Raw genomic sequence first — 20,437 nt, forward strand, 5'->3', positions numbered from 1 at the left:
AGTGACCAGAACAGAAAACTGTAGCAAGATTATCGATATTGTCTGCAAGAGGACAATTGAGGCTTGTACCACAACACATGGACTCTATTCAAGATAAGTAAATACTTTAAGTTGATGTAAATGAAGAATCATATTAATCCATGTGTGCATCTGTGTTGTGGCAAAAGGATATCGACCACCCATAACAACATCCTCTCCCTTGCTTCCTTGGTACAAGACTCTACAATCAGAATGACAGGTTATGCCAATGATGCTTTCAGTTTTGCAATAGGCTATCACATAATTTCCAGGTGTAACCGTACTATAAATGACGTGCATGTAAAGGTCTCCTGCTGTTCTATAAGCATTCCTTTCCATCTACACGAACTCAAATACAATAAAGGCATTAATTAAGAGATAAAGAGTCCTTATTGAAAAAAGATGATTTTCAGACACAATCTTTTAAGTTTTAGTACTGTAATTGTTAAAAATAGCACAATGTATGAATATTTATTTCTTGGGTAATAATATTTGTTTGATTATGTTAGAAAAGTAATTATGATAAGTAACATATAGATCAGAGGTGGTACCATTCTGATATAACCATATGCAAATCCCAAGGGATGGTGAAATGATGCAATGGCTCTTAGTTCTCGAGCTTCTGAAGGGGAATAGCCACGTTCAATTGATGAACATGCCCACCTAGAAAAAAATAGCACAAAATGGAATCAATTCAAATTAAAATAAAATAAATGATGGGTACTACATTATGTAAACTGGAAATACACAAGGGAATGAACATATTTAATTTATAATGTTTCCACTTCAATTTCTTATACAGTTCCACACTAATGAAACACAGTGAGAATAAGAAGAACAAGATATTCTACCTGCAGTGGTAATGCTGAATACGGGTTTACACAATAAAAGGACACACTAATAAGTAAGCATTTTAAATATCACAGGGTGAAATATAAGTAGCTGGGTCAATTTAAATGTGAGCAGAATGATCATCTCTGGGAAATTGGTTTACCATACCATAAAATTTCAAATTGTATAGGGTATGCAGTTATGACAGTGATGTGGACGTGGAACCTTGAACATAAATGAGGTAGTGAAAATACTTAGGGGAATATAAATAATGGAAGAATAAAGGTAATGAACCTGCCATATACTCATTGCTGAGGCATTGAGTCATTGATAAAATGTCTTGTTTAAGTGCACAGACAATTCTTGTTTACGTGCCTATCACTGACTCAATACTTGAACTATTCACTGAGTTGTTACCTTTACTCTTTCCATTATTTACGAACCAAAAACATAGAAATTCAGAGCATGCTCACTTCCCCTGACAGGATATTTCCAAATTCTTTTATGAATTCTATTTTTGTCATTCATATTGTTTAGAGTAGAATTACACTGTTAACAACCATGAAACAAAAATTCTTTATAGAAACAAGTTTCTTTAATGAAATATTCAATATTTAAGATTTTATATAGGCCTTGACACCTCAAAATTTTGTAAGGTAAAATTTGATAGCCCGAAGAAGCAGCATATATGACTGCATCCTGTGTAAAATGGGACACTGTCATGAAGCAAAATATCCCCTTGGAGAGCTTCCTATAATGCTTTGTTTTGTTAGTCTCCTGTAAACTTGTCAGTAACTTTCATTTATATGCTTGGTAATGGTTAGCCCCTTATGAGCATAATCTATCACTGCCATGTTATGGTAGTCCCAAAAAACACTCAGGATCACTTTGCTCGACGATCAATCAATGTCTTCGTCTTTTTTGCTGGTGGTGACTCCACATGTGTCCACTGCTTCTTTTGCTCCTTTGTCTTTAGATCATAGTGATACAATCCCATTTGCCCATGGTAATTAGGCAGCCAAACATTGCACTGTTAGCTGCTCCAAGGGGGAAGACATGCATTGTTGTGCTCTACATTTTACACCATTTTTGCAAAATATACTGAAACTGCAGTGTTCATCTTTGACACGTTAATGTAAAAGGTGACATGATACCAGTGAGGTGCAAAATCCATCCGGTCTGCATATTTTCTCACTTATATTTACATATGTAAGCACATTTCTGGTACTTTCTTTGTGTCTGAGAAAAATCCCATATGTCAGATGAATTCACCTCAAAAACTTGGAAGTAAAAACTTAATGTAAAATTTAAAAGGGTTTTCCATGCTGAATGTATTAAAAGTTGGTTTTTGTCACATTATGTTGTGTCTTTTTGTATGATGTGTGCCATGAAAAATGTATTTTGTGCTACAGAATGATTGTATTCGACATTTGTGCTTCATACATTTTAAACATTTAATTGGATGGATAAAAAATCTACTCACCAAGCAGCGGCAGAACACATACATAAAAGACTGTTGTGATAGGCAAGTGTTTGAAGCCAGTGGCTCCTTCTTCATGCAGAAGAGTTGAAGGGGAAGGGAGAAGGGTGAAGGAAAAGGACTGGAGAGGTCTAGCAAAAGAGGCAAATTTTGGGAAAGTAAATCAGAACTGCAGGTCAGGGCAGAGTTACCATACAGGACAAGAAGGAAAGACTTTCCTTCTCATCCTGTGCAGTAAGTCTCCCCTGAGCTGCAATTCTGGGTGACTTTCCCAAACATATGCAAAATGTATGTTGGTGGCAATAGAATCATTCTGCAGTCAGATTCAAATCCAATTTCTCTAAATTTTCTCAATAGTGTTCCTCAAAAAGAACATAGCCTTGTCTCCAGGGATTCCCATTTGAATTCCTGCAGCATCTCTGTAATGCTTGCATGTTTTTTGAACCTACTGGTAACAAATCTATCAGCCTGCCTCTGAATTGCTTCAGTGTCATACTTTAATCTGACCTGGTGTGGATCCCAAATGCTCAGAATAGAAGAATATATCTTTCTAGCATTCTATATGCAGCCTCCCTTACGAATGAACAACACTTTCCCAAAATTCTCCCAGATGACCATTCACCTTCCCTACCACAATCCTCACATGCTCATTCCACTTCATATTGTTTTGAAACATTAAGCCCCCAAGAACCATAGACCTTGCTGTTGGTGGGGAGGCTTGCATGCCTCAGTGATACAGAAAGCCGTACCGTAGGTGCAACCACAATGGAGAGGTATCTGTTGAGAGGCCAGACAAATATGTGGTTCCTGAAGAGGGGCAGCAGCCTTTTCAGTAGTTGCAGGGGCAACAGTCTGGATGATTGTCTGATCTGGCCTTGTAACACTAGCCAAAACGGCCTTGCTGTGCTGGTACTGCGAATGGCTGAAAGCAAGGGGGAACTACAGCCGTAATTTTTCCCGAGGGCATGCAGCATTACTGTATGGTTAACTGATGACGGCGTCCTCTTGGGTAAAATATTCCGGAGGTAAAATAGTCCCCCATTTGGATCACCGGGAGGGGGCTACTCAGGAGGGCGTCGTTATCAGGAGAAAGAAAACTGGCGTTCTACGGATCGGAGCGTGGAATGTCAGATCCCTTAATCGAGCAGGTAGGTTAGAAAATTTAAAAAGGGAAATGGATATGTAAGAGTTAGATATGGTAGGAATTAGTGAAGTTCGCTGGCAGGAGGAACAAGACTTTTGGTCAGGCGAATACAGGGTTATAAATACAAAATCAAAAAGGGGTAATGCAGGAGTCAGTTTAATAATAAATAAAAAAATAGGAGTGCGGGTGAGCTACTACAAACAGCATAGTGAACACATTATTGTGGCCAAGATAGACACGAAGCCCACGCCTACTACAGTAGTACAAGTTTATATGCCAACTAGCTTTGCAGATGACAAAGAAATTGAAGAAATGTATGATGAAATAAAAGAAATTATTCAGATAGTGAAGGGAGACGAAAATTTAATAGTCATCGGTGACTGGAATTCGGTAGTAGGAAACTGGAGAGAAGGAAACGTAGTAGGTGAATATGGATTGGGGGTAAGAAATGAAAGAGGAAGCCGCCTGGTAGAATTTTGCACAGAGCACAACTTAATCATAACTAATACTCGGTTCAAGAATCATGAAAGAAGGTTGTATACATGGAAGAACCCTGGAGATACTGACAGGTTTCAGATAGATTATATAATGGTAAGATAGAGATTTAGGAACCAGGTTTTAAACTGTAGGACATTTCCAGGGGCAGATGTGAACTCTGACCACAATCTATTGGTTATGAACTGTAGATTAAAACTGAAGAAACTGCAAAAAGGTGGGAATTTAAGGAGATGGGACCTGGATAAACTGACTAAACCAGAGATTGTACAGAGTTTCAGGGAGAGCATAAGGGAACAATTGCCAGGAATGGGGGAAAGAAATACAGTAGAAGAAGAATGGGCAGCTTTGAGGAATGAAATAGTGAAGGCAGCAGAGGATCATGTAGGTAAAAAGACGAGAGCTAGTAGAAATCCTTGGGTAACAGAAGAAATATTGAATTTAATTGATGAAAGGAGAAAATATAAAAATGCAGTAAATGAAGCAGGCAAAAAGGAATACAAACGTCTCAAAAATGAGATCGACAGGAAGTGCAAAATGGCTAAGCAGGGATGGCTAGAGGACAAATGCAAGGATGTAGAGGCTTATCTCACTAGGCGTAAGATAGATACTGCCTACAGGAAAATTAAAGAGACCTTTGGAGAAAAGAGAACCACTTGTGTGAATATCAAGAGCTCAGATGGGAACCCAGTTCTGAGCAAAGAAGGGAAAGCAAAAAGGTGGAAGGAGGATATAGAGGGTCTATACAAGGGTGATGTACTTGAGGACAATATTATGGAAATGGAAGAGGATGTAGATGAACATGAGATAGGAGATACGATACTGCGTGAAGAGTTTGACAGAGCACTGAAAGACCTGAGTCGAAACAAGGCCCCGGGAGTAGACAACATTCCATTAGAACCACTGACGGCCTTGGGAGAGCCAGTCCTAACAAAAATCTACCATCTGGTAAGCGAGATGTATGAGACAGGCAAAATACCCTCAGACTTCAAGAAGAATATAATAATTCCAATCCTAAAGAAAGCAGGTGTTGACAGATGAGAAAATTACAGAACAATCAGTTTAATAAGTCACAGCTGCAAAATACTAACACGAATTCTTTACAGACAAATGGAAAAACTGGTAGAAGCCGACCTCGGGGAAGATCAGTTTGGATTCTGTAGAAATATAGGAACACGTGAGGCAATACTGACCTTACGACTTATCTTAGAAGCGAGATTAAGGAAAGGCAAACCTACGTTTCTAGCATTTGTAGACTTAGAGAAAGCTTTTGACAATGTTGACTGGAATACTCTCTTTCAAATTCTGAAGGCGGCAGGGGTAAAATACAGGGAGCAAAAGGCTATTTACAATTTGTACAGAAACCAGATGGCAGTTATAAGAGTCGAGGGACATGAAAGGGAAGCAGTGGTTGGGAAGGGAGTGAGACAGGGTTGTAGCCTCTCCCCGATCCTATTCAATCTGTATATTGAGCAAGAAGTGAAGGAAACAAAAGAAAAATTCGGAGTAGGTATTAACATCCATGGAGTAGAAATAAAAACTTTGAGGTTTGCCGATGACACTGTAATTCTGTCAGAGACAGCAAAGGACTTAGAAGAGCAGTTGAATGGAATGGATAGTGTCTTGAAAGGAGGATATAAGATGAACATTAACAAAAGCAAAACAAGGATAATGGAATGTAGTTGAATTAAGACAGGTGATGCTGTGGGAATCAGATTAGGAAATGAGACACTTAAAGTAGCAAAGGAGTTTTGCTATTTGGGGAGCAAAATAACTGATGATGGCCAAAGTAGAGAGGATATAAAATGTAGACTGGCAATGGCAAGGAAAGTGTTTCTGAAGAAGAGAAATTTGTTTACATCGAATATAGATTTAAGTGTCAGGAAGTCATTTCTGAAAGTATTTGTATGGAGTGTAGCCATGTATGAAAGTGAAACATGGACGATTACTAGTATGGACAAAAAGAGCATAGAAGCTTTTGAAATGTGGTCATACAGAAGAATGCTGAAGATTAGATGGGTAGATCACGTAACTAATGAGGAGGTATTGAATAGGATTGGGGAGAAGAGAGTTTGTGGCACAACTTGACTAGAAGAATGGATTAGTTCGTAGGACATGTTCTGAGGCATGAAGGGATCACCAATTTAGTATTGGAGGGCAGCGTGGAGGGTAAAAATCGTAGAGGGAGACCAAGAGATGAATATACTAAGCAAATTCAGAAGGATGTAGATTGCAGTAGGTACTGGGAGATGAAGAGGCTTGCACAGGATAGAGTAGCATGGAGAGCTGCATCAAACAAGTCTCAGGACTGAAGACCACAACAACAACAGGCCCAGATATTTAAATAACATGACTAGATCAAGCAGGCCACTATTAATGCTGTATTCCAACATTATGAGTTTGTCTTTCCTCTTTATCCACATTAACTTACACTATTCTACATTTAGTGCCAACTGCCATTCATCACACCAATTAGAAATGTTGTCCAAGTCATCTTGTATCCTCCTACAATCATTCAACTTTGACAGCTTTCTGCACACCACAGCATCATCAGCAAAAAACAGCAGATTGCTGCCCACCATGTCCACCAGATCATTTATGTATAAAGAAAATAACAGCAGTCCCATCACTCTTCATTGGGCACTCCCGAGGAACACTCACCTCTGAGGACAACATACTGGGTTGTGTTACTTAAGAAGTCCTCAAGCCACTCATGTATCTGGGAACCTTTTTCATTTGCTTGTACTGTCATTAACAGTCTGCAGTGGGGCACATCGTCAAATCCTTTTCAGAAATCTAGAAATATGGTATCTGCCTGTTGCCCTTCATCTATAGTTTGCAATACACCATGTGAGAAAAGGCCATACTGAATTTTGCACAAGTAATGCTTTCTAAAACCATGCTGATTTGTGGATATAAGATTTTTGCTCTCACACAAATATATGATATTCAAACTCGGTATATGTTCAAGAATTCTGCAGCAAACAGATGTTAAGGACATTGGTCCATAATTTTATGGGTCTATTCTTTTATCCTTCTTGTATACAAGAGTCACCTGTGCTTTCTTTTACAGTCACCTGTGACTTTGTGCTTGGTGGGATATTTGCAATAAAATCAAGCCAAGTAAGGGGCCAGTGCCATAGAGTACTGAAATTGGATTTCATCCAGACCTGGTTATTTATTTGTTTTCAACTCTTTCTGTTATTTTTCTATGCCACAGATGCTTATTACTTTATCATTCATACAGGAAGCTTTAAATGACAGTATGTTTGTGCAATTCTCCTGAGTGAACAATTTCTTGAATGTGAAATTTAAAACTGGCTTTCGTTTTGCTATCTTCTAGCATCATGTCAGATTGATCAACAGGAACTGGATGGGAGCCTTAGACCTGCTTAGTGGTTTTACATAAGACCATGGGACCAGGTTTTAGGATGGACTTAAGGCCTTGAGAATCTGTTTGAGGTCATGTTGGACTTCTGTGATGGGACCATGGTAGTAAGGTTTCTACGCATTCCGCCCCCCTCCCCCCCTCTGTCTCCATCCCACCCCCTCTTCCACCTCTGAACCCCTCTCCCTTCTCTCACCCCTCCCTTCCTCCCTCTTCACCTTTCTCTCCTTTTCCCCCTCACTTTGTTTCCCCTCAGTTCCACCTTCTCCCTCTTCCTACATCTCTTGTTGTAGCCTCTGTTCTTTTTTGTCTTGTTGTGTGGCCAGGAAGTCATCTGTCCAAAGACCTGCCCTTCCCGCTACCCCCTGCTTGCGTCCTTCCCTCCTCCTTCCCCACCTCCACCAGCTCAGGCAGCTGCTTTCAATAATCAAGCATAGTATCAATAATTACTCTTGCCATGCCATGGGAGTGTGCATTTAGGTGTCTGTATGGTGCTGTGTGTGAATGTGTGTACTATTGCTGGTAAAAAAGCTAGTGCTCAAAAGCTAGTATGAATGCTGTTTTCTGTTATGTGTTACTGTACTCCACACATCGATTCACTATAGGTGAGTGGTTGCCTTTCCCATATTTTATGAGATTCTGAATGAAATGCATTTGGCTGTCAAGTGGGCAATGTATGAAGCTTTCAATGATTACCATAGCAAAAAAACAAAAGGCCTAAAGAAACACAGGTCATAGCTGATCCCATATTTAGTGTTCAGACACTCATGGACAAGACAGTGGTTGCTAAAGTTGGTTTTCAACTGTTTCTTCAGAAATGAGAATTAGTATCAGTGGTGTTGAGGAACAGTATAACATCAGCAGATGTAGCAGTAAATTCAGATGTGTCCCAGGGATGTGTGTTGGGACCCTTGTTGTTCATGCTGTATATTATTAACCTTACTGACAATATACAAAGTGACCTCAGACTTTTTGCAGATGATGCTGTTATGTGTAATGAAGTACTATCTAAAGAAAAGTGGAATAAATATTCATTCAGATCTTTATAGGATGTCAAAGTGGTGCAAAGATCAGCAACTTGCTTCAAAGCTGTGCACTTCACAAAATGAAAAAACATAGTATCCTATCACTAAAGTACCAACAAGTCACAAGTGGAATCAGCCAACTCATACAAATACCTGGGTGTAACTCTTTGTGGAATATGAAATGGAATGATAGGCTAGGCTCAGATGTAGGTAAAGTAGCTGGCAGACTTAAGTTGATTGGTACAATATTACAGACAGTAAGTATACAAAAGAGATTTCTTACAAATCACTTGTGTGATCCAATCTAGAATACTTCTAAAGTGTGTGGGGCTCCTACAAGACAGAACTAAGAGGGAATACTGAACGTATACAGAGAAGGGCAGCATGAACAGGCACAGGTTTCTTTGACCTTGCGAGACTGTCACAGAGGTGCTGAGGAAACTGGACTGACAGATACTTGAAGATAGAGGTTCTCACGAGAAAGCCTACTTACAAGGTTTTGAGAACCAGATTTTAATGCTGAATCTACAAATATGATACGCTTTCCTTGCCATTGCCAGTCTACATTTTATATCCTCTCTACTTCGACCATCATCAGTTATTTTGCCCCCCAAATAGCAAAACTCCTTTACTACTTTAAGTGTCTCATTTCCTAATCTAATTCCCTCAGCATCACCCGACTTAATTCGACTACATTCCATTATCCTCGTTTTGCTTTTGTTGATGTTCATCTTATATCCTCCTTTAAAGACGCTATCCATTCCATTCAACTGCTCTTCTAAGTCCTTTGCTGTCTCTGACAGAATTACAATGTCATCGGCAAACCTCAAAGTTTTTATTCCTTCTCCATGGATTTTAATATCTACTCCGAATTTTTCTTTTGTTTCCTTTACTGCTTGCTCAATATACAGATTGAATAACATCGGGGAGAGGCTACAACCCTGTCTTACTCCCTTCCCAACAACTGCTTTCCTTTCATGTCCCTCGACTCTTATAACTGCCATCTGGTTTCTGTACAAATTGTAAATAGCCTTTCGCTCCCTGTATTTTACCCCTGCCACCTTTAGAATTTGAAAGAGAGTATTCCAGTCAACATTGTCAAAAGCTTTCTCTAAGTCTACAAATGCTAGAAACATAGGTTTGCCTTACCTTAATCTTTCTTCTAAGATAAGTCGTAAGGTCAGTATTGCCTCACGTGTTCCAGTACTTCCACGGAATCCAAACTGATCTTCCCCGAGGTCGGCTTCTACCAGTTTTTCCATTCGTCTGTAAAGAATTCGTGTTAGTATTTTGCAGCTGTGGCTTATTAAACTGATTGTTCGGTAATTTTCACATCTGTCAACACCTGCTTTCTTTGGGAGTGGAATTATTATATTCTTCTTGAAGTCTGAGGGTATTTTGCCTATTTCATACATCTTGCTCACCAGATGGTAGAGTTTTGTCAGGACTGGCTCTCCCAAGGCCGTCAGTAGTTCCAATGGAATGTTGTCTACTCCGGGGACCTTGTTTCGACTCAAATCTTTCAGTGCTCTGTCAAACTCTTCACGCAGTATCGTATCTCCCATTTCATCTTCATCTACATCCTCTTCCATTTCCATAATATTGTCCTCAAGTACCTCGGCGTTGTATAGACCCTCTATATACTCCTTCCACCTTTCTGCTTTCCCTTCTTTGCTTAGATCTGTGTTTCCATCTGAGCTCTTGATATTCATACAAGTGGTTCTCTTATCTCCAAAGGTCTCTTTAATTTTCCTGTAGGCAGTATCTGTCTTACCCCTAGTGAGATAAGCCTCTACATCTTTACATTTGTCCTCTAGCCATCCCTGCTTAGCCATTTTGCACTTCCTGTCGATCTCATTTTTGAGACGTTTGTATTCCTTTTTGCCTGCTTCATTTACTGCAGTTTTATATTTTCTCCTTTCATCAATTAAATTCAATATTTCTTCCGTTACCCAAGGATTTCTACTAGCCCTCATCTTTTTACCTACTTGATCCTCTGCTGCCTTCACTACTTCATCCCTCAAAGCTACCCATTCTTCTTCTACTGTATTTCTTTCCCCCATTCCTGTCAATTGTTCCCTTATGCTCTCCTTGAAACTCTGTACAACCTCTGGTTCTTTCAGTTTATCCAGGTCCCATCTCCTTAAGTTCCCACCTTTTTGCAGTTTCTTCAGTTTTAATCTACAGGTCATAACCAACAGATTGTGGTCAGAGTCCACATCTGCCCCTGGAAATGTCTTACAATTTAAAACCTGGTTCCTAAATCTCTGTCTTACCAAAACTAAAACCAGCAATTTCTAACATCTCTAAACCAATCTGGAAGTACATAAATGAGAATATTCACAGATATGTCAGTTGAGACAGTGATAAACAGAACATAGCAGTACCAAAGAGCAAGAAAAGCCCAAGAGGATGACAAAGTTTATTAATGATTATAATGAGTCCCATACTTCTTTACAGAGCGTAGGGGAGCGATGCGGGAGACCCACGCCACCTTACTAGGCAAGGTCCTAGTGGAGGTGGTTTGCCATTGCCTTCCTCCGACCATAATGGGGATGAATGATGATAATGAAGACGACACAATAACACCCAGTCATCTCGAGGCAGGAAAAATCCCTGACCCCCATCGGGAATCGAACCCGGGACCCTGTGCTCGGGAAGGGAGAACGCTACCGCGAGACCACGAGCTGTAGAGCAAAGTTTATTAATCTTGTTGTTTTTGTTGTGCTCTTCAATCAGAAGACTACTTTGGTGCAGCTCTCCAATCAAGTCTATTGTTTCCAAGCCTCTTCATTTCTGCATAACTACTGCAACCAACACCCATTTGAATGTACATACTGTATTCATTCCTTAATCTCAGAACATTTAGGCATCCCAATAAAGTTTGATGGAGACAAGGGGACTGGACTCTTGGACATCAGAACTGTCCCAGCCAAATCAGGATGTCTGGTTACTTTAGGCAATTCACATTCTCTTCTACTAACATCCACCCAAAACACTACAAAACGTGTTGTAATGTGTTACGCAAATTAGATGCTTTGTCTGCCTGGTTATCTGAATTAATATTTCAGTTGACCTCATCACAATACGTCAGCACGTTAATAAGTTGGTTGCCATGGCAACGAATGTCAATAGTGATATTCTCTTAACCGCTTTACCCAATTTGATGCATGAATGTGAGAACACAAGCTATTCTTTTAATTTATTATTCTAGGCATTGTATAAGGTTTCTCAAATACTCTTACATAGGAGGTCTGTTCAAAAAAATTCCACGACATTCGTAATTTCGCACCAATGGTGTGTGTCCTTGCACATGTTTATATCTGTTGGTTATTGTTCACTGCTGTATTAAGTAGAACATTGTATCAGACAGTTTGCAAATTTCAAGATTGCAGAGTTAGAGGAACAACATGTGTGTATTAAATTTTGCAAGAAACTCAAGACAACCTTTACAGAGACACACAAAATGATGCAGAAAGCATTCAGTGATGAGTGCTCAGCCATACTCGGTGTTACGAATGGTTCACACAGTTTAAGAATGGCTGGACGAAAGTTAAAGATGACCCTCATTCAGGATGTCCTCAGATGTCTACTGACAATGCTCATTTGAAGAACGCCAACAAAATTGTGTGTGTCAATCAAAGACTGACTGTCTGTGACATTTCAGAAGAATGTAACATTTCAGTTGAATCTTTTCATGAAATCCTGACACAGCATCTTGGAATGCGTTGTTGCCAAGTTCGTCCCACGGCTCATGAGTCAAGACCAGAAAGGCCTTCACCTTGTAATCTGTGAAGAGCTTATGGATTGTGCAGATGAGAATGAGATGTTCCTTAAGAGAGTTATAACTGGTGATGACACATGAGTCTATGGTTATGATGTTGAGACCAATGTTCAGTCTTCACAGAGGGTCTGGAAAGATTCTTCAAGAGAGAGAGAGAGAGAGAGAGAGAGAGAGAGAGAGAGAGAGAGAAATAAGAGCTCATCAGGTCAGGTCAAATGTCAAAGCTATCCTGATATTTTTCTTTAATCGATGGTACTATTGGGATGTGTTGTGATACCTGCAGGAAAATGTGAAAAGGAAATGGCCTGAGATGTGGCAAAACAGTTCTGGCTCTTGCATCACAATAATGCACCCGCACATTCATCCCTGTTGGTGCGTGACTATTGCACAAAAAATGAAATCACTGGGCTGTCTCATCCTCTGTACTCTCCAGACCTGGCCCCTGTGGACTTTTTATTTCCAAAGTTGAAAACCTTGTTGAAAAGACAAAATTTGCATTGATAGATGAGATAAAATAAAATTTAGAGACAGTGCTTCATGTGATCCAGCAAGAGGAATACCGAGACTGTTTCCATAGAAATGGAATTGGGAGGGGTGTATCAATTGTGTAGGAGAATATTTTGAAGGAGACCATGCCAAATAAGTAAATGGTAAGTGTAGAAAAATTTTGTTGAACAAATTTCTGGAATTTTTTTAACAGACCTCATATACTGTGGTGACTGTAACAACTGACAGATTTACACTCGGGGATACTATACACGAATTTTGAGACATTGTCACAATATACTGATATTTCTCAATATAGAATTCAGATTATTCAATTTAAGAATATATAAACATAAACTGTAAGATTTTGGAGAGGAACCAATATTGCTGTGTATGTGTGCTCCACAGGATATACCACATACACAAGTAGATAGACTGTAATAACAAACAGCTGACACAAAATGAGCTTGAACACTGCTTACAAGTGATAGGATGACTGTGAACATTGAATAAGAGGTGTTGTAATGAAAATACATGCAGAAACTCTTCTTTGGACAAAACAAATAACTGTCATCAGTGCTGGGACCTAGTGAGTATACCTTAGGTGTGTGAACTGTTGTTTGTGGGGGCAGAGATCTTTGTTTCACCAGACATTCCAAACTACACAGCAGTTGACTATAGCTACTTTATTCTTTGTATAGACAATATTTATGGTTTTACTCTAGTATTGTCCGCGGTAGCGTTCTCGCTTCCGGAGTGCGGGGTCCCGGGTTCGATTCCCGGCGGGGTCAGGGATTTTTCCTGCCTCGAGATGACTGGGTGTTGTTGTGTCGTCTTCATCATCATCATTCATCCCCATTACGGTCGGAGGAAGGCAACGGCAAACCACCTCCATTAGGACCTTGCCTAGTAAGGCGGTGCGGGTCTCCCGCATCGTTCCCCTACGCTCTGTAAAGAAGCATGGGACTTCATTTCCATTTTCCACTCTAGTATTAACTTGTTTTACAGAAATGTCTGAATTAGAGGAAATTAAGAATACTTTGAATCAGATATTAATTGATAATAAAGGCAGTGATCACAGGAAAGGAAGAGTGGAACCTAAGAGCGCTAAAAGAAAAGGAACAGACGGCAAAAGAAAGAAAAGGGGACTTGGAGTGCTACAAGCAGCAACTACCATTTTTTAAGGAAGAGGTTCAGGCACATATTACACAGAAAATTAATGACAACATGAAAGAGGCTATGACTACTCTAAAGGTGGAATTTTAAAAAAAATCACTTACTTAATATTACTATAAATTTAAAAGACATTACAGCTGTTGTGTCACATCAGATAAGTGAAAGTGAGAAAATTATGAGGGAAAATCACAAGGACAGGGAAGAACTAGAATCTTTAGATAAGACACTGGAAGAACAAAAAACACATGTTCGAACTTGTGCAATTGAGAAATTGTGTGAATGTGATCTGAGTGTAGAAAGTGAGAGTGTCGGTAGTTTAGATGTATGGAGTAATATAAAGAAAAATTCATGGCATATAACTATATGTCCGTAGTCATCCTCAACCTTTCAGGAACATGATGAGAGTGTACAGAACAATGGGATGTGTAAAGCATCAGGGTCAAATATACATTGGAATTCTGGAGAACATGAACATTGTTATTGGAAAGCTAACTTTAGTAAGGACCCAGTAAACCAAACCAATTCATGACTAGTAGATAATAATTAATTCTGGGAACATTTTGGTTTTGAGTTGGGGAAGTGAGTTAAAAATTTCCTGCATATGATCCACAGGGGAAGATACATCCAATATTATTTTTAAAGGCATTCCATGGGACATTATCCAGTACATGGAGTGACCAGAAGCAACCATGTTTTGTAGTGAATCAGCTAGGAGGGAATACACTCTAGTGAGGATTACATAATGGAGACAGATTTATTACATACTGCCAATTTGAAAGCGAATTCAAATCAAAATATTGGTCAGGTGGGGCACAACAGAGGCCGAGGTTCAGGTTTTATAATGATTCATGGAGTGGACTACATAATTTTGTAGAATGGCATCTTGACCTGTCTAGGTATCTAGATAAATCAATTTGTGAATTGAAAATGGTGAAATTACTTATTTACCATACGTGGTAAAGTAGGCAACAACTGTTAGAGTTGCTAGATTAATTTGATTAGTTAAATAAATTATTGGAGTATGGTAATGCTATGGGGGAGCAGGGTTACAGAACTCAGCAGAGATCAAAATCAGAACAGAATTGGGGTAACCATGTACATCAAATAAAATTGTGTTCATGGGGCTGGAAACAATCACAGAGAGCCTGATTTTTATGATTCATCTTACATAAATCAAAATATGTAGTGACAACAACATAACAAACCCAATAAGACTAGAACAGAATAGTATACGGTTGGAAAACTAAGAATTTGACACGAAGATGCAAGGAACAAAAGGAATAATAAGACAAACTGGTGTAGTAAATGTGGGTGGTGCAACAGGGCTTGTTGGACAAAAGAAATCAAGGGCTGTCTCTAGCATGCAAGTCAGTGTGGGTAATGCAGTTGAGAATCCCACTGAGGCTACACATTGAAAGGGGGCTACTTGCACAACAGCATTCATAAGTTGCCAAATTGGGGAACATTTGAGGGATGCACTCCTGGCTGCAAGAATAGTACACAGCAGGAAACAATTACAACCTATGGTTGAGGGCAATATAAGTAGCAGAAATGTACAATTGCTTACTGACACAGGCAGCTAGACAAGTTTAATTAATCAAGAGCTGTGACAAGAAGTAACAGCAAATGGTGAGGCATGTGGTTCCTATCGAGGGAGTGATTTTGCAAGGGAGTACAGGTAATTAATATAAAGAAATCTGGAAATCTGTAAAGAAGTAGCACTTAAATTCAAATACTGGACACGCAGCTTCAACAGAAAATGTTTGTGATACCAAATTTACAATTCGGTATTTTGCTGGGTGTAAACTGGCTTGTGGCCCATAAGTTAAACATTTCACTGAATGACCAGAAAATGAGTCTTCAGTAGTGGGATACTACTATGAATATAGAATTCATTATACATACTAATTTTCCAGTGGAAGTAGTGATGCCATGGCTAATAAAGGGATATAATTTTTTTCCCCTTTCTTTTACTACCTTGTACTCCATAGATGTATTTCTGATGACATAGAATACTTTTCATTTGGTTCTATAGTGTAGAACATGAAGTGTGGTTGGTTGGTTTGGGGAAGGAGACCAGACAGCGAGGTCATCGGTCTCATCGGATTAGGGAAGGATGGGGAAGGAAGTCGGCCGTGCCCTTTGAAAGGAACCATCCCGGCATTTGCCTGGAGCGATTTAGGGAAATCACGGAAAACCTAAATCAGGATGGCCGGACGCGGGATTGAACCGTCATCCTCCCGAATGCGAGTCCAGTGTCTAAAACATGAAGTGTGTATGACTATGTTTACTGTACTATTTTCTATACGAGTTCCTTATGTAAAAACTTGGATTTTTTTTATGGTGGTCTTTACAATAGTTTTATTAAATGTATTGTGTGAAACGGAACCCAGTAGACAGAAGTTTTGTAAGAACTGTGGAGTGAGAGAGGTATCAATAGTTGTCGGGTGAACACGGTGTAGCAGACAGTTGCAGATGGTGCAAGAGCGTGGCAGTACGAAAGCAAGTACTGTGTGTGGTAATGGTGTGCATTTAAAGCGATACTAATACTGGACTTTCTTTTGTTAGGCCAGTTTGAAATTTGTCTTTATGATGGATATTCAAAATGGACATTGTATTACGCAAATGCTGTTGGTTTTTGCAGAATGATGCTTGTGGCAGTGACAATGCACTCATGAACAGACAGTATTGTCGTCAGTTTAGAATTGATCTGCATTACATAAACTGTGAATTTGCTATTGCTCATTTTCTTGACTATGAAATATGATGCTTGCTAAAACACTAACAGCTAATGTGGAAAATGTGAACTGCATTGCTATGTAAGTGACTGTTTTCGTGGGAACAGTGTTATCATGAACCACGAATTTTTACTGTAGATGGACTGTCTAACTTCATAATTGGCAAAGTGTAGCAAATGAAATGTTAATTTAAATACAGTGGATGGACTGTGCCAAACTATTATGTGTGAAAGTTGCAGCTGACCTGAGGCGAACTTCAAGTGCTGCATAAACAGTTACTTTCTTCCGGCCAATGATGAATGGGTACTATGCAACTTATTACTATCGCCAGCTGAAACAGGATGTAAGGAAAAATGATATATTAATGCCAAGGACACAACTGGATGAACGTATAGGATTCATATCAGCAACTTCAAACTGCTTCTACCACCTTCGCCAAATCACGCCAACCCAGAACAGATAAGACTCAAAACCATTCCTCTCTTCGAGAAACTCACAATTGTAAACAATTTAATTTCTTTCTGCTTTGTAATAGACTATCTCTTAATGTTTCTCTCTGAAAATAAAAGTGTAACAGTGTATTGTAAAGACTGTTCACCTTCAGTCATTGTTGATCCCACCACTAACAGTAGTTATTGATATCATTCATTTGTTTTTGCTTTTCAGTGAATTTTATGTGTTGTACTGTGAAACTTGGCCAGACATGTAAGTTGAGGCATCTGCCATTGAAGTTGTTTACATCGACCAATTACAAAGACGTAGCTTATTCGCCATTGGATTGTGTTATCAGAATTTTAACAGGATTGGGAAACTTCTCTCGTAGAGGTTTGCTTTTGAAGTTTCCAGAAGTAAAATGGGTTCTTGGAGTTTATACAGTATTAATTTACTTCATGCAGTTTTTCTTTAAACATTTTCTGATTACAAATTCACAGTCATAGTAAATCTCCAGGAACTGGTTTCTTCACAAAGTTTAAACTGAGAGTATGTGGAATGTGAATATAAAGACAAACTTAGTAAAACTAGCTGTGTCTGAGAATGAGAATACTAACAGGCAGTCCGGAAATAGTAAAGGGAGAGACAGGCAGGAAGAGAAAGCAATTTGCATGCATTTAGACTGATTAATGACTCAATAGTAAGAACAACTGGAAAACCTGTTGAATAAGTACAAATTATACTTGACAAAGAAATTTATGACTTTTGCTGCAATAGGGCCCTGAAATAATGGCAACAGAAGAAAAATTTGTAGTGGACCTAGATACTATCCTAGATATTCTCCTCCACACAAGCTGTCACCTTAAGCACACAGGCTACCCAAAAATGTCCCTTGACTGACACAAATCTCCATATTATGAAAAGAAAAATTTGCTACTCACCATATAGCGGAGATGCTGAGTCGCAGATAAGTACAACAAAAAGACTGTCACAAATAAGCTTTTGGCCAACAAGGCCTTTGTCAAAAATAGACGACCGACACACGCACACACACACACACACACACACACACACACACACACACACACACACACACACACACACATGACTGCAGTCTCTGTTGTGACAGTCTTTTTATTGTGTCTATCTGCAACTCAGCATCTCTGCTATATGGTGAGTAGCAACTTTCCTTTTCATAATATTTTACATTTCATCCTGGATTTTCCAAACCTCCATATGTCACACACTATAGGGTGGTGTGCAGTATCCATTATTTCTCTTTACTCGCAGTCCTACTTTATTCTTATGAGAGGTTGAACATTATTGTGCTTCTGCACTGAAAGATCGATATGCCATCAGGTGCATATATTACTCATTATAGGTGTGGTGTCTGTTCTTTCAGGCATGCATGTTGGAAAGCTTTTACTGTACCATGGCACTGAAATAACTCAATGACAACTGATGAAAATTTGTGCCAGATTGGGATTCGAACCCAGATTTCCTGCTTCAGCTATCTGAGCTTGCTTCTGTTCTGACCCAGAGCTGCACATGCTGCACACTACAGAGCAGTGTCCTCTGTCCATTATTCCCCTTCACTCGCAATCTTCCTGTATTCCTGTGAGAGGTCAGAAATTATTGTGCATCTGCACTAAAAAGATTGATAAGCGGTCAGGTGCTGTATCTTTTTAAGTCTGTTCTTTCAGACATGCCTGTGTAATATACGTGACAGATAGAAATCCCTTAACAAAGGAAACGAGACGGAACAGCTGGAGGAAATGATAATTTCAGTAAGTTACTCATGACCTCAAGTCAAAAGAGGCATGGCAGGGCAGGGGGCAACAGGAGAAAATGTAAATCAACAACAGACAGACGAACTATCAGTAGATATTTGATTCTTAGGATGCCCTATAAGTCATGCACGCTTACAGCTGCTAATTTTGCAAGATAAAAGATATCAGATATCACATTTGTGCATTATAAAAAGTAACTAGTTCCAGATGCTTGCCATCTTTTCTGGTCCATCCACTAACCAGACATGCTTCTAGCTGAAAATGTATTAAATGTTATCAACTGCTGGTTAATCTGTATCATCCAGCATTCAGTATCAAATCTACTGGTTCAAATTAAATTAGCCTGATAGCATAACCACTAGAGCACATCTATTGTCTATTTAATACAATGCTACAAAGTCCATAATCTCCTTGTGTGGTTCACAGAAACTTCACAAAATACTCCTGGGCATATAAAAATCACTGTTTTGCTATGAAACACAGTTTAGACACATGTGAAATATATTTCACACTTTTGATTTGCAATATACTGTTTTATAAGGGGTATTCAAATGAAACCCAGTGTAAAGTAACGGTAACAATTTTATTAACTCAAAAATGTAGTTATACACAGTACACATACTCAAAAATAGTCGCCAAAACTGTTGGCACATTTATCCCATTGCAACACTAGCCAGTCAATTCCATCCTTGAAGAAGCTAGTAGGCTGCTGTCGGATCCAGGCCTGGACCCAGCCGCACACTTTGTCTTCCATTGCAAATTGATGTCTGCAATTAGCTTGTTTTAGAGGTCCAAACACATTAAAGCCACACAGTGAATGATTGGGACTGTAAGGCGGATGTTCCAGCATTTCCCACCGAAACTGCTGCAATATCGTCTTCACTGCAGTGGCTGTGTGTGGGCGGGCATTATCATGCAGGGGGATAATGCCATTGGACAACATGCCTTGGCATTTCGACTTGATGGCTTGTCTAAGGTTCTGTGAAGTGGCTTGATAATGCTGGACATTGACGGTGGTTCCCCATTCGAGGAACTCAACAAACAGTGGGCGCTTGTGGCCACAAAGAAGGACATCATGACCTTACCAGAACTGGTGTGCACGGCCATTGATTTCTTTGGAGGTGGTGAAGTCACGTTTCCATTGCTTGCTCTGAAGCTTGCTTTTTCGGTTTAAAATGGTGACACCATGTTTCATCACCTGTGGCAATATGCAACAGAAAGCCGTATCCCTCCTCATGATAATGTTGCAGTTGACTCAAAAATAGCACCATTCGAGTATTGCGCTGTTCAGCAGTCTATTGGTGGGGAGCCCACTGTGCACATATTTTTCAAGAGTTCATGTCTTCATGCATTATGTTGTGGGTGGTGACCACACTAATACCTAGCAACTAATGGATCTTGTCCACAGTGATTCTGTGGTTGTCCAAGTCTAAAGCAGTCACTTCTGCAACCATTTCCAGTGTGATGACAGTTGAATGACTCAGACTGTACCCACTGTACACAGCCTTCATCAATCAATACATTTCACAGCCTCCAACTCCTTCTGCTGCCAAAAATCGAATCACTCCTTGTTGTTCCTATTTACTTGCCTGCATGTTTGGTAGTGGATGATAACTTGTGTGACCACCTTCTCTGTGGCTTGAAACCACA

At 39.5% G+C, this 20,437-nt stretch overlaps 1 protein-coding gene across 3 annotated transcripts in view; it reads right to left on the minus strand.

Moving 5' to 3' along the window:
- LOC126251704 (uncharacterized) overlaps positions 1 to 20,437 on the minus strand; it is a 220,334-nt gene that overhangs the window by 47,920 nt on the left and 151,977 nt on the right. For all 3 annotated transcript variants that reach the window (XM_049952297.1, XM_049952298.1, XM_049952296.1), the window contains one exon: positions 570 to 681. In XM_049952297.1, coding sequence (XP_049808254.1) covers positions 570 to 681 — 112 coding nt within the window. The remainder of the gene's footprint in view (positions 1 to 569; positions 682 to 20,437) is intronic.

The sequence above is a fragment of the Schistocerca nitens genome, chromosome 4 (assembly GCF_023898315.1).
Source record: "Schistocerca nitens isolate TAMUIC-IGC-003100 chromosome 4, iqSchNite1.1, whole genome shotgun sequence".
NCBI lineage: Eukaryota > Metazoa > Arthropoda > Insecta > Orthoptera > Acrididae > Schistocerca > Schistocerca nitens.